The 12,256-nt window shown below is 48.0% G+C and overlaps 1 protein-coding gene across 2 annotated transcripts in view; it reads left to right on the top strand.

The window, feature by feature from the left end:
• The first annotated feature begins 1,527 nt into the window (after window positions 1–1,527).
• Window positions 1,528–12,256, top strand: part of b9d2 (B9 domain containing 2) — a 29,553-nt gene continuing 18,824 nt past the window's right edge. For both annotated transcript variants that reach the window (XM_072269906.1, XM_072269904.1), the window contains exons 1-2: window positions 1,528–1,748; window positions 7,203–7,294. In XM_072269906.1, the coding sequence (XP_072126007.1) occupies window positions 7,207–7,294 (88 nt within the window). In that variant the 5' untranslated portion in view covers window positions 1,528–1,748; window positions 7,203–7,206. The remainder of the gene's footprint in view (window positions 1,749–7,202; window positions 7,295–12,256) is intronic.

The raw sequence follows: 12,256 nt of genomic DNA, 5'->3' as shown, positions 1-12,256 counted from the left end.
CATAACAACAAATCTCACGACATAAACATGCTGGTGATATTAAACCGGATTCTGATTCTCATTTACTTTCCCTTGTACCACTGGAATGAAACGATGCGGGTGAAATGATCATTAAGGACTGCATGGAAAGCAATGATTTTCACTGTACCTTAGTGCACCTGGCAAGATGCTGTAAACCCGAAGCGGGGAGAGGGCAGTGCAGGTCAGAGACTCTCACCAGCCAGGCCGTGCTCTTTTCTCATTGCCACCATCAGGTAGAAGGTACAGGAGCCTCAGGACTCGCACCACCAGATTCAAGAACAGTTACTACCCCTCAACCATCAGGCTCTTGAACAAAAGGGGATAACTACACTCACTTGCCCATCCATTGAGATGTTCCCACAACCAATGATCTCACGTTATGGATTCTTTATCTGATGTTCTTGTTATTTACTGCTATTTATTTACAGTTGCATTTTCATGGTACAACTGCAAGCACTCCCAGAGAGAAACACCAATAAATGCACACTGAGGATGTCACCTTGACTGGTGACGAAATGTCTGCAAACTAATTGCCAAACTCGGCGAACACAACGTCAAACTCCTCAACCCAAGCTACCAATATTCACCACCATCCTAAACTCATGATGAATTACCAAAACGACAAAGAATGCTTATTCAAACTATATATGTATATTATTACCCAAATATTACTGAAATATTAAAAACACAACAGGCCCGAAACATCGATTCCTCTCCACGGATGCGGCCCGATCTGCTGAATTCCACCAGGATTGTGTGTGTGTGTGTGTGTGTGTGTGTGTGTGTGTGTGTGTGTGTGTGTGTGTGTGTGTTTTGCCCTGATCTGCAGAATTTCGTCTGTTTTTTTGAGAGATCAGGAGTTCATATTTATTATACAAGAAGTTTGTTGAAGAGTCTTATGGCAATGGGATAGGAGCTGACCTTCAGCCTGGAGGTACGTGTTTTCAAACCTCTGTAAGTTCTGCTTGATGGAAGAGAGATGAATTGGGGCAGACGCGAGAAAATCTGCGTATGCTGGAAATTCAGGCAACACACACAAAATGCTGGTGAACGCAGCAGGCCAGGCGGCATCTATAGGAAGAGGTACAGTCGACGTTTCGGGTCGAGACCCTTCGTCAGGACTCACGAGAGGTCCTGATGAAAGGTCTCTGCCCGAAATGTCGACTGTACCTCTTCCAGTAGATGCTGCGTTCCACCATCATTTTGTGGGTGAATTGAGGTAGATTGTGTTGACTGCTTTCCGGAGGCAGTGGGATATGCAATCAAGAGGGGGGATTGATTAGCCTGATCATATAAACGCATGGAAACAATATATCAGAAGCAAGCGTGTTTTGTGCAAACTTTCCAAGCTTTTCCCACGCTGGGACGTCCCGGGTTGGGGTCGGGACACATTCCTCCTCCCAGCCTCTAGGTGGCTCACAACAGGCGCCGGGTTGGCACCACCATTGACCAGCAACTCTTATTGGTTAAAATCCATTAGCACTAATAGCCAATAGCTGAGGAGGTTGTTGGGTTGTCCTGGTTTCTGACGGCGTGGAAGAAGCAGCGGGTTAAGAAGTGGAGAGTACGAGTAAGGAGAAGAGCGGTGGTAGGTAAACCAGCAGACTGCCCTCATCTCCTGCCGGTGTGGAACCGTAACCCGACCGGGAACGGGGCGAAGAGACCGACGCGCGCAACGTTGGAACCTGCGGTCAGGCCTCGCCCTCCGGTGCTGATTGGTCGATCAGGTGAGGGTCGCCTGCTCTGATTGGTTCTTCAGCCTGTCAATTAGTCCGTGAGGTGGGACCTGGCAGTTCGTGGTCCCGCCCCCGGGCCATTGTTTGAATTATATTTTTATATTATTGTATATTTCAAAGTAAATTTATTATCAAATTACTGATATGTAATCATATACAACCCTGAAATCGATTTTCCTGCATGAGTTCTCAATAAATCCATTAACCACACTAGACTCAATGCAAGACCTCACCAAGAGGGCGGATGACCAGTGTGCAAAAGACAGCAAAAGACAGCAAACTCTGCAAGTTTAAAAAGGGAAAAAATAATAAATTAATAAGCAACAAATATCGAGAACATCAGAGAAAGAGTCCATAGGTGGTAGTAGGAGTTGAGTGATACGATTTTTTAAAATTCCAAAAATATGTAAATGCAGAACTTTCAAGTCAACATTTTTATAACAAGTACTGTTACTTTCATGACTTGAACGTTAATACATCACTTACTCATTTACAAACTTCCCCCACCTTTTTATTCTGGCGACTTCCCCCTTCCTTTCCAGCCTGAAATGTGGGCTGTTTTCTCTTTTTCCATAGATACTGCCTGACCTGCTGAGTTCCTCTGGCATTTTGTGTGTGTTGCTTTGGATTGCTCACATCTGCAGACTTTACTTGTGCCTAAAAGTTAATTCTGTAGTTCATCGTTCATTGTACACATATTTTAACTAATTTGCGTCCAACGGTAGGTAGAATCTGATCTGAGACCCTTCAGGGTTTTGTTTTAAATGTTGTTATTCACAAAGATTGTAGATTTAAATCTTTCCTATCCAGGATGCAGTTCAGTCTTTGAAGTGCCCGCTTGACCCTGAAAGCCTGCAGAGAGCCACTGGGCACTGAAGCACGGGCGTAACCTTACAGGGGGACTAACAGTTGGCTGAGGCCAACCCCTTGAAGCCCTGGTGCCAGGTCTTGTGATCGGTCACATCAAATCGACTAACAGGATGGTCCCCAACTGACCTGCCACCCCCTCTCCTTCTCCCTACCTGGAATACACAAGGGTGAGGAGAGTGAGGCAGCAATCAGAATCAGGTTTAATATCACTGGCATATGTCGTGAAATTTGTTGTCTTTACAGCAGCAGTACAGTGCAATACATGATAAATATAGAGGGAAAATCATATCACTGAACTACTACCACCTATGGACTCTTTCTCTGATGTTCTCAATATTTGTTGCTTATTAATTTATTATTTTTTCCCTTTTTAAACTTGCAGAGTTTGCTGTCTTTTGCACACTGGTCATCCGCCCTCTTGGTGAGGTCTTGCATTGAGTCTAGTGTGGTTAATGGATTTATTGAGAATTCCCACAGGAAAATCGATTTCAGGGTTGTAGATGATTACATATCTGTAATTTGATAATAAATTTACTTTGAAATATAAAATAATATAATTAAGTTACAAATGGTGCAAAAAAAACCCAGAAATTAAAAAAAGTATTGAGGTAGTGTTCATGGGTTCAATGTACATTTAGGAATCGGATGGCAGAGGGGAAGAAGCTGTTCCTGAATCACTGAGTGTGTGCCTTCAGGCTCCTGTACCTCCTTCCTGACAGTAACAGTGAGCAGAGGGTATGCCCTGGGTGATGGGGGTCCTTAGTGATGGACGCTGCCTTCCTAAGGCACCGCTCCTTGAAGATGTCTTGGATACAACGGAGGCTGGTACCCAAGATGCAGCTGACCAATTTTTCAAGTTTCTGTAATGCACTTCCATCTTGTGCAGTAGCCACCGCCATACCAGATGGTGATGCAGCCACTCAGAGTGCTCCCCACAGTTTGTTTGTAGAAGTTTTCAAGTGTTTTAGGTTGCAAACCAAATCTCCTCAAACTCCTAATGAAGCATCGCAACTGTCTTGCCTTCTTTATAGCTGCATCGATATGTTGGGGCCAGGTTAGACCTTCAGAGATCTTGACACCCAGGAACTGGAAACTGCTCACTCTCTCCACTTCTGATCCCTCTATGAGGATTGGTATGTGTTCCCTCATCTTACCCTTCCTGAAGTCCACAATCAGCTCTTTGGTCTTACTGACATTGAGTGCCAGGTTGTTGCTGCAACACCACTCCACTAACTGGTGTATCTTGCTCCTAGAATACAACTAGAACGCAAGGAGTATCCTTTTGAAATAGTGAAACCTGACTGCAATTTCTTACCGTCCATGTAAACGTGCGAACACAGCCCGGGAGACCGTGAACCAGATTAAAAAACCCGTTACCCAGCTGTGCTCTATAGAACATTCCAACACCCTCCATCTCAAGTCCCCGATGTAAAGGGGAGGGGGGAGTTTACCAGAGGTGGAGACGAACACTGGGAACTCCCCTCCCTCCACTGCCCGGTAGCAGAAGGACTGCCTTGCCTTGTCTGAATGGCAGACGAGAGAAAGGAAATGTAGAGTGTGCAGGACCAGCGTGGAATGGCATGCAGCGCAGTTCCAAGAGACCAATCCCATTGGAACGTAGAACAGTACAGCTCAGGAACAGGTCCTTGGCCCACAATGTCATGCCGAGCCGATTAACTCAAGTCATCAAATGGCCAACTAAACTAATCTCTTGTGCCTACACAAATCCTTCCATTTTCCTCACATTCACGTGCCCATCTAAACGTTTCGACTGTCACCCCAGCGAGCGTATTCCAGGCACCTACTGCTCTCGGTGCGAAAATACCTGCCTTGCATCTCCTTCGAAATTACAGTGGTTTCTGTTTAATTGGGACACATCAGGGCCGGTACATTTTGGACCAATTAAGCAGCTGCCCCAATCAGCTGAAGTTTCATGGATGTAGTCAGAAAGGTATTTTAAATTCAGTAATACCAATTACTGAATTTAAATGAAATACAGAACAAATTGGATTCTTAACGTTATTGTAGCTGAGAGTGGTAATGAGGACAATCTCCCACTGCCTTTTAAATGCTCCTCAAATAGCCTCTGACAATCGAGTCCAGCTCCTGGCCTTCACGTGTGGCTCAGCTACTAAGCCCAGCAGGACTATTTCTACTGACAGGAGAAAGGGGCAAAGGTGGATTTCCGACGCCTTAAAGCCAGCTGCTTCAGGCAGATGGGGCTCGTCAGCTGTGGCCGGCAGCTCGTCTAGGAGATGGGAAACTCTGATCTCAAACCTCCGCTGCTTGCGGCTGTACCCACTCATGGGGAAGGCCTCTGGAGTAAACCCCGAGGGAAAAATCCGGAGCTGGAGTCCCTAAGGCAGTCCTACGTTGAGTTTAATGTGGACTGACAACTCCTGCGATGCTGCAAGTACCAAACTGTATCAATCTGTGCAGTTCCTTTGGGTTCATCAGATGCGTGGAGAGGGGGAGCTTGCTACATGGGCAACAGCTTGCTCTCCAAATCGTACTGCCCAGGCTTGCGTATCTAGATAGCTAGGATGCAACATCATGGTCAACTCTGACCCACAGAGGCCCTCCTTACAGAACAAATTAAAACTCTACCAACAGTACCACAGTACTATAAAACTGTATTAGTTTCTAATAGTTATGATGGAGGAATTCATCCAGTGTATGCAATGAACAAAATCAGCATAATAGCTTGTGTAGATAATGAACTGCCTTCATATAATGCTACCAATGATTGGATCCCTCAAATCTTCATTTTCTTTTTTTTTTGGCGTGCGTGTGTGTCTGCATTCGTGCGTGCGTCCGTGTGTGCGATGTTGGTGGGGCGATGTCTTTTTCATGCCTTTACAAGATGCGGAGCGAGAGAGAGACTGTGTGGTGTGCCACTCCTCACACAGACATTCCCCAGTATTTTTTCCTTTATTTTACGAGGTCGAGTTGCGATCTTGACACTCAACCCGGCACAGATGGAAAGCATACTCAGGAGCAGCTCCGACTGGATTCGAACCCGGGAACCTTCGTTCCGGAGTCCTGCGCTGATGTCATTGCGCCACCAGCCGGCCCCAAATCTTCATTTTCATTGTAAAATTCAAGATGATTGCCAAAACCTTCAAATTCTTCGTAGTTCCTAACTTGTTGAAGTAGTAAAATCATTTCATTTTCACTCCTGGTCATTTCTGGCATCTCCAAGCCTGAATGCTTGAAACCGCAAAGAGCAACACAGTTCTAAATTGTCGTACTGTTTATAACTTGCAAGCTACCAGCGACAAAAATCACTGTCTTTTGAAAACAAACACGCAAGTCACACTATTTAAAAACGGTGTGCTCGTCAAATGGCCACACAACATACACACTGCTAATGCTAGTTAGAAAATGTTCAGTGATAGTTTCCTGCCCCAATTAAGTGGCATACTGTCCCAAATAAAGGAAATCCTGGTTCTTTTCCTGTTTAGTTTTTGTTCTTTAAGAATTGTCCCAAATAAACGGCTGCCCCGATTCACCAATGGGTCAATTAACTGGAATCCACTGTAGTTTTGGCTGGTGAGTAGAGGAGAGTTTTTGTAACGTTCATGCCCTTAATCTAAATGATCAAAGACTGAAGTTAGTTCTCACTTCTACCTTCTAAAGAGTTCTATTAGTGTTCGGTGGCTTTCTCTGGGGGAAAATGTATTTGTCAAAGTCTTTTGGGGTTATTTGCCAAGATGAAATACTCTGAACCAACTGATTTGGGACCAGTGGGTCCGCATGCTAGAGCATATTCTGAATTTGGGGTGTATGGCAAAATATTAACTTCAGCTACCAATTTTCAGACCTGAACACTGACTGTAGATTAAGTTTAAAATGCAGCTTTGGACAATAGGTTGAAGAACCAGACAGTGCTGATTAACATTCATTTTGGGTGTCTGGAGTGTGGGTGCGAAGAAGGAGGTGTGAAAGTTGTACGTAATTCAAAGGAAGCATTGTAGATACAGTGTAAATATAGAATTGTCCTTTGATCTGTAGCATATAAAATGTCACGTAATGTTGGGTCTTGGTGTTGGTGCGTGGCCAAGTGGTTAAGGTGTTCGTCTAGTGATTTGAAGGTCGTGAGTTCGAGCCCCAGCCGAGGGAACGTGTTGTGTCCTTGAGCAAGGCACTTAACCACCCATTGCTCTGCGACGACACTGGTGCCAAGCTGTATGGGTCCTAATGCCCTTCCCTTGGACAACATCGGTGGCGTGGAGAGGGGAGACTTGCAGCATGGGCAACTGCCGGTCTTCCATACAACCTTGCCCAGGCCTGCACCCTGGAAACCTTCCAAGGCGCAAATCCATGGTCTCACGAGACTAACGGATGCCTATTAAAATAATGTTGGGTCGAGCAGGCCTCTTCCTCCGGAAGGGTCTCAATGTGTTGGCTGCTGTGCCTCATTTTGTGGAATAAAAGACTACTTGATATCAGCCAGCTGCGTCTCTCGGGTGACTTGGGTTACAGCACCACAAACGGTTTGTCTGATCACTCGGCAGTGTTCCATCGGGCTGAGCTAGGTGTTGTATTTAAAAGACCAATGTTGTTTTTGGGCAGGAGGATGGCTGAGCTGCACATCATTGGACAGATCGTCGGAGCAAGCGGCTTCCCCCAGCACAACCTCTTCTGCAAATGGGGACTGCATGCAGGTAAGGCTTTCAGTGGCGACGGCTGGCGTAACAGAGGCTGTTTAGTGTGTGTGGGCCATGCCAGTCAAAGCTCAAACTTGGCACAGCACCTGATGATGATGATGATGATTAGTGTTGATGCACGACTTATTGATAACACACCTCCACGTTCAAGTTTATTGTTATTTAACCATACCATGTACCGCGCCAAACCAGACAACGTCCCGCTAGACCAAGGTGCACAACACAGTACCTATAACTTGCACACACAACACATAAAGCAGTATTACCACAAATAAATTAACAAATAATAAGGTGCATATACGATACAAGTTTAAAAAGTAAACAGTATAATGCTGCTGGTGCTTCAGTTCAGTAGTCTTACAGTCTGGAGTAAGAAGCAGTTTCCCATCCTAACAGTCCTTTCCCTAATGCTATGGTGGCTCCTGCCTGATGGTGGGGTGTGTGTCGAAGAGGCTGTTGGGCGGATGGGAGGGACCTGCATATGCAGCACCCCGATAAATAGCTCTAAAGGGTGAAAGAGAGACCCTGATGATCATTTCTTCCTTTAGTGAAGAAAGACAATAATTTCATTTCTTAAAGGCTGTTTGGGAGGCTGGGTGGAGATGTGTCTCTACCAAAGGAGGTGTGAGGTGCTCCTTCCCTCTACAAGTCTGTAGGTCACCCTTGGGCAAGGTGTAGCATCTGCACAGCAGGGTCACGTGAAGCCACGGGGGCAGGTGGTGGATGGTCGTACGAGCAGCTGGTGGAGATCACAAGTCCTGGTTATGTGACCACTGACGCCAGGCAGACAATCTCTGAAGAGTATTGATAGTGGCTGGGGTCACTCATCCTGTAAAGACACTGCCCAGAAGAAGGCAATGGCAAACCACTTGTGTAGAAAGAGTTGCCAAGAGCAACCAAGGTCAAAGACTGTGATAGCCCACATCATGCGACACAGCACATGATGATAGGCTGTGACAACCTTGGGTCAACAAAAGTTCTTGTCAATGAAGTAACTTTGGAAGTGCAGTAAACACAAAATACTCTGCAGATGCTGGGGTCAAAGCAACAAACACAACACGCTGGAGGAACTCAGCAGGTTGGGCAGCATCCGTGGAAACGAACATTACACAGGACAGAAATGCATTTGCAGCAAACTGCAAAGCCTTACACTTACATTTCTCAACTGGGTATTCTATCTAGTTCTTACAGTATCTCTCTCCTCTCTTTGCAACGGGCCACCTCAAGAACTACACTCCTCCAGTTCTGACTGCCTGCACACTGCTCAAATACGAGGACAGGTTCAGCAAGCTTCAGCTTTTCTCTTTGGAGAGGACCTGCATGAGAATTGACTTAGTAGAGGTTTACGATGCAGACGGGTCGGGGTTTATGATGCAGACGGGTCGGGGTTCACGATGCGGACGGGTCGGGGTTCACGATGCAGACGGGTCGGGGTTCACAGGGCGGACGGGTCGGGGTTCACAGAGCGGACGGGTCGGGGTTCACAGGGCGGACGGGTCGGGGTTCACAGGGCGGACGGGTCGGGGTTCACGATGCGGACGGGTCGGGGTTTACGATGCAGACGGGTCGGGGTTCACGATGCGGACGGGTCGGGGTTCACAGGGCGGACGGGTCGGGGTTCACAGGGTGGACGGGTCGGGGTTTATGATGCGGACGGGTCGGGGTTCACGATGCGGACGGGTCGGGGTTCACAGGGCGGACGGGTCGGGGTTCACAGGGCGGACGGGTCGGGGTTTACGATGCGGACGGGTCGGGGTTTACGATGCGGACGGGTCGGGGTTCACAGGGCGGACGGGTCGGGGTTTACGATGCGGACGGGTCGGGGTTTACAGGGCGGACGGGTTGGGGTTCACGATGCGGACGGGTCGGGGTTCACAGGGCGGACGGGTCGGGGTTCACAGGGCGGACGGGTCGGGGTTTACGATGCGGACGGGTCGGGGTTTATGATGCGGACGGGTCGGGGTTCACAGGGCGGACGGGTCGGGGTTTACGATGCGGACGGGTCGGGGTTTACGATGCGGACGGGTCGGGGTTCACGATGCGGACGGGTCGGGGTTCACGATGCAGACGGGTCGGGGTTCACAGGGCGGACGGGTCGGGGTTCACAGGGCGGACGGGTCGGGGTTCACGATGCGGACGGGTCGGGGTTCACAGGGCGGACGGGTCGGGGTTTATGATGCGGACGGGTCGGGGTTCACAGGGCGGACGGGTCGGGGTTTACGATGCGGACGGGTCGGGGTTCACGATGCAGACGGGTCGGGGTTTACAGGGCGGACGGGTCGGGGTTCACAGGGCGGACGGGTCGGGGTTCACGATGCGGACGGGTCGGGGTTAACGATGCGGACGGATCGGGGTTCACAGGGCGGACGGGTCGGGGTTCACGATGCGGACGGGTCGGGGTTCACGATGCGGACGGGTCGGGGTTTACAGGGCGGACGGGTCGGGGTTTACAGGGCGGACGGGTCGGGGTTCACGATGCGGACGGGTCGGGGTTTACGATGCGGACGGGTCGCGGTTTACAGGGCGGACGGGTCGGGGTTTACAGGGCGGACGGGTCGGGATTTACGATGAGGACGGGTCGGGGTTTACGATGCGGACGGGTTGGGGTTTACAAGGCGGACAGGTTGAGTGAGCTTCAGCTTTTCTCTTTGGAGAGGATGAGCACGAGAGGTGACTTTATAGACGTGTACAGGGTGATAAGAGGCATAGGTAGAGTGGACTTTTCCCCAGGGTGGAAACGGCTAATCCGAGGGGGCATGATTTTAAGGTGGATGTAGGAAAGTAGAGGAGGGGATCTCGGAGGTGATTTTTATTACACAGAGAGTGGTGGCTGCGTGGAATGTGCTTCCAGGAGCAGTGGTAGAAGCAGATACATTTAGGGATGTTTAGGGATTCTTTGATAGGCGCGTGGATGAAAGAAAATGGAAGGCTATGTAGGAGGGGAAGGTCGGATTGATCTTAGGGTAGGTTAACAGATCGGTACAATACCCTGAGCTGAAGGGCCTGTACTGTGCTGCATTGTTCTCTGTTCGAAAGACGGTGGGCCAGTGGCAACCTTGCATCCAACTACAGAGAAGCACGTTGAACAGATGAGAAGCTTGGAGTGCGTGCAGAGAGAATTTACTGGAATGTCCTGTATCAGCATTCGGGTTGTTCTACTTCGAATGCATAAAGTTCAGGGGAAACAGTTTGTTCGTTAAGTGGCATGTTGTATGATGTGGGCGATTGTGGTCAAAAGTTGTTCTTGGCAAATTTTTCTACGGAAGTGGTTTGCCGTTGCCGCCTTCTGGGCAGTGTCTTTACAAGACAGGTGACCCCCAGTCATTGTCAATACTCCTCAGAGATTGTCTGCCTGGCGTCAGTGGTCGCATAACCAGGACTTGTGATCTGCACCGGCTGCTCGTACAACCATCCACCACCTGCTCCCATAGTTCACATGACCCTGATTGGGGGCTAAGCAAGTGCTACACCTTGCCCAAGGGTGGCCTGCAGGCTAGCGGAGGGAAGGAACGCCTTACACCTCCTTTGGCAGAGACGTAGCTCCACCCCACCACCCACTAAGTAAGTTTATGAGAAATATTTCAGTGAGGTTTGGAGAAGGAGCTGGAAAGGTAAATGTAGCTAGAATGAGAGGAGTTAACTTGTAAAATTGTCCAGCTCGCCATTGTCATCATGTGCCATGTCTTCACATAGGCAATCATGATATTTGCTAGTTTTTTCTCTCTATTATCATGTATTGCATTGTACTGCTGCTGCAAAGTTAACTAATTTCATGACATCTACTGGTGATATTAGACCTGATTCGGATTTTGATTTAGAAATAATTAACCCACTAGGTTGTTTCTCAGGGCACAGAAATGTAAGCTATTACATCCCTGCGGTCTGCACCTTGCGGTGCGGAAGCGTTATCATGAATCAATAGAACAAAGTATTCATTGTCCATGGGAATGCAACAACTGTGTTCTGAGCAGAGAGTTTATGACTTGGCCAAGCTGTCAACCGTAAAGAGTGGATTGAGAGATGACAGTGATTACTGTTTTTTTTTAAGGAATTTGGAGGGACTTAGACTGTGTACTGACAAGTTGCTTCACCTACTGCAGAAACAGGGACATGTCCATGCCTGAAGCTGAGCAATTTCAAAGCTATTCTGCAGAAATACTATTTTGTGCTAGTCTATAGAGCAGGCTGCCTTAGAGATGCTGGCAGCAGTTAACCATGATTCTCGTAAAAATGCAGATTAAGGTTCGGGAGAATGCACACTCTGGGATGCAGTACATAAATACAATAAAGTTCAGGCACATTCTATGAAGAATGCTGCATTTGGGAGAATCGTTAAGCTCTGGTTCTTTTCCCCCACAGTCTGGGTCTGTTGCACACTAACTGCAAAGTGATCTGGTATCATTGGAAGTCATTAGAAAATATTCTGAGGGATAGAATTAATCCACACTTGCAAAAGCAAGGAACGATCAGGGGGAGATGCTGTCTGATTAATTTGACTTTAATTTTGCAAAAATAACTAGTTTATATTGCTAGCCTTCAGTTTACTGCGTTTTCTTTCTTGTTGCCAATTGGCGGGTTGGGGTTGTGGGTGGGCGATATGTTCTTGTGCGAGGGAGGGGTTGGGGACTTGGGGTCTGATGTCCTTGTTTTTTTTCCTGTGTGGGCAATCTGTCAGTTTTTGTGGGGTTTAGGGGTTTTGTCGCTGATTTTTTCGTGAGGGAAGGGGTTAAGGGTTTGATGTCACATTTTTTTGCCAGGGACGGGATTAGGGGTTTGATTTTATTGTCACTTTTTTTGCAAGGGAGGGGGTTCGGGGTTTAGGGTTTAATTTTCCAGCCTCCGTTTTCCATGTGGGCGATCTGTTAATTTTTGTGCGAGGGAGGAAGTGGGGGGGTGGTTTGGGGTTTGCGAGTTTTCTTCCTTTTTCCTTTTCATGCAGGGAGGGGGTCAATGTCCTTT

This window comes from Mobula birostris, chromosome 10 (assembly GCF_030028105.1).
Source record: "Mobula birostris isolate sMobBir1 chromosome 10, sMobBir1.hap1, whole genome shotgun sequence".
NCBI classification, from domain to species: Eukaryota; Metazoa; Chordata; class Chondrichthyes; order Myliobatiformes; family Myliobatidae; genus Mobula; species Mobula birostris.
Note: the sequence above shows the minus strand (reverse complement) of the source record. Positions and strands in the feature narration are given on the sequence as shown.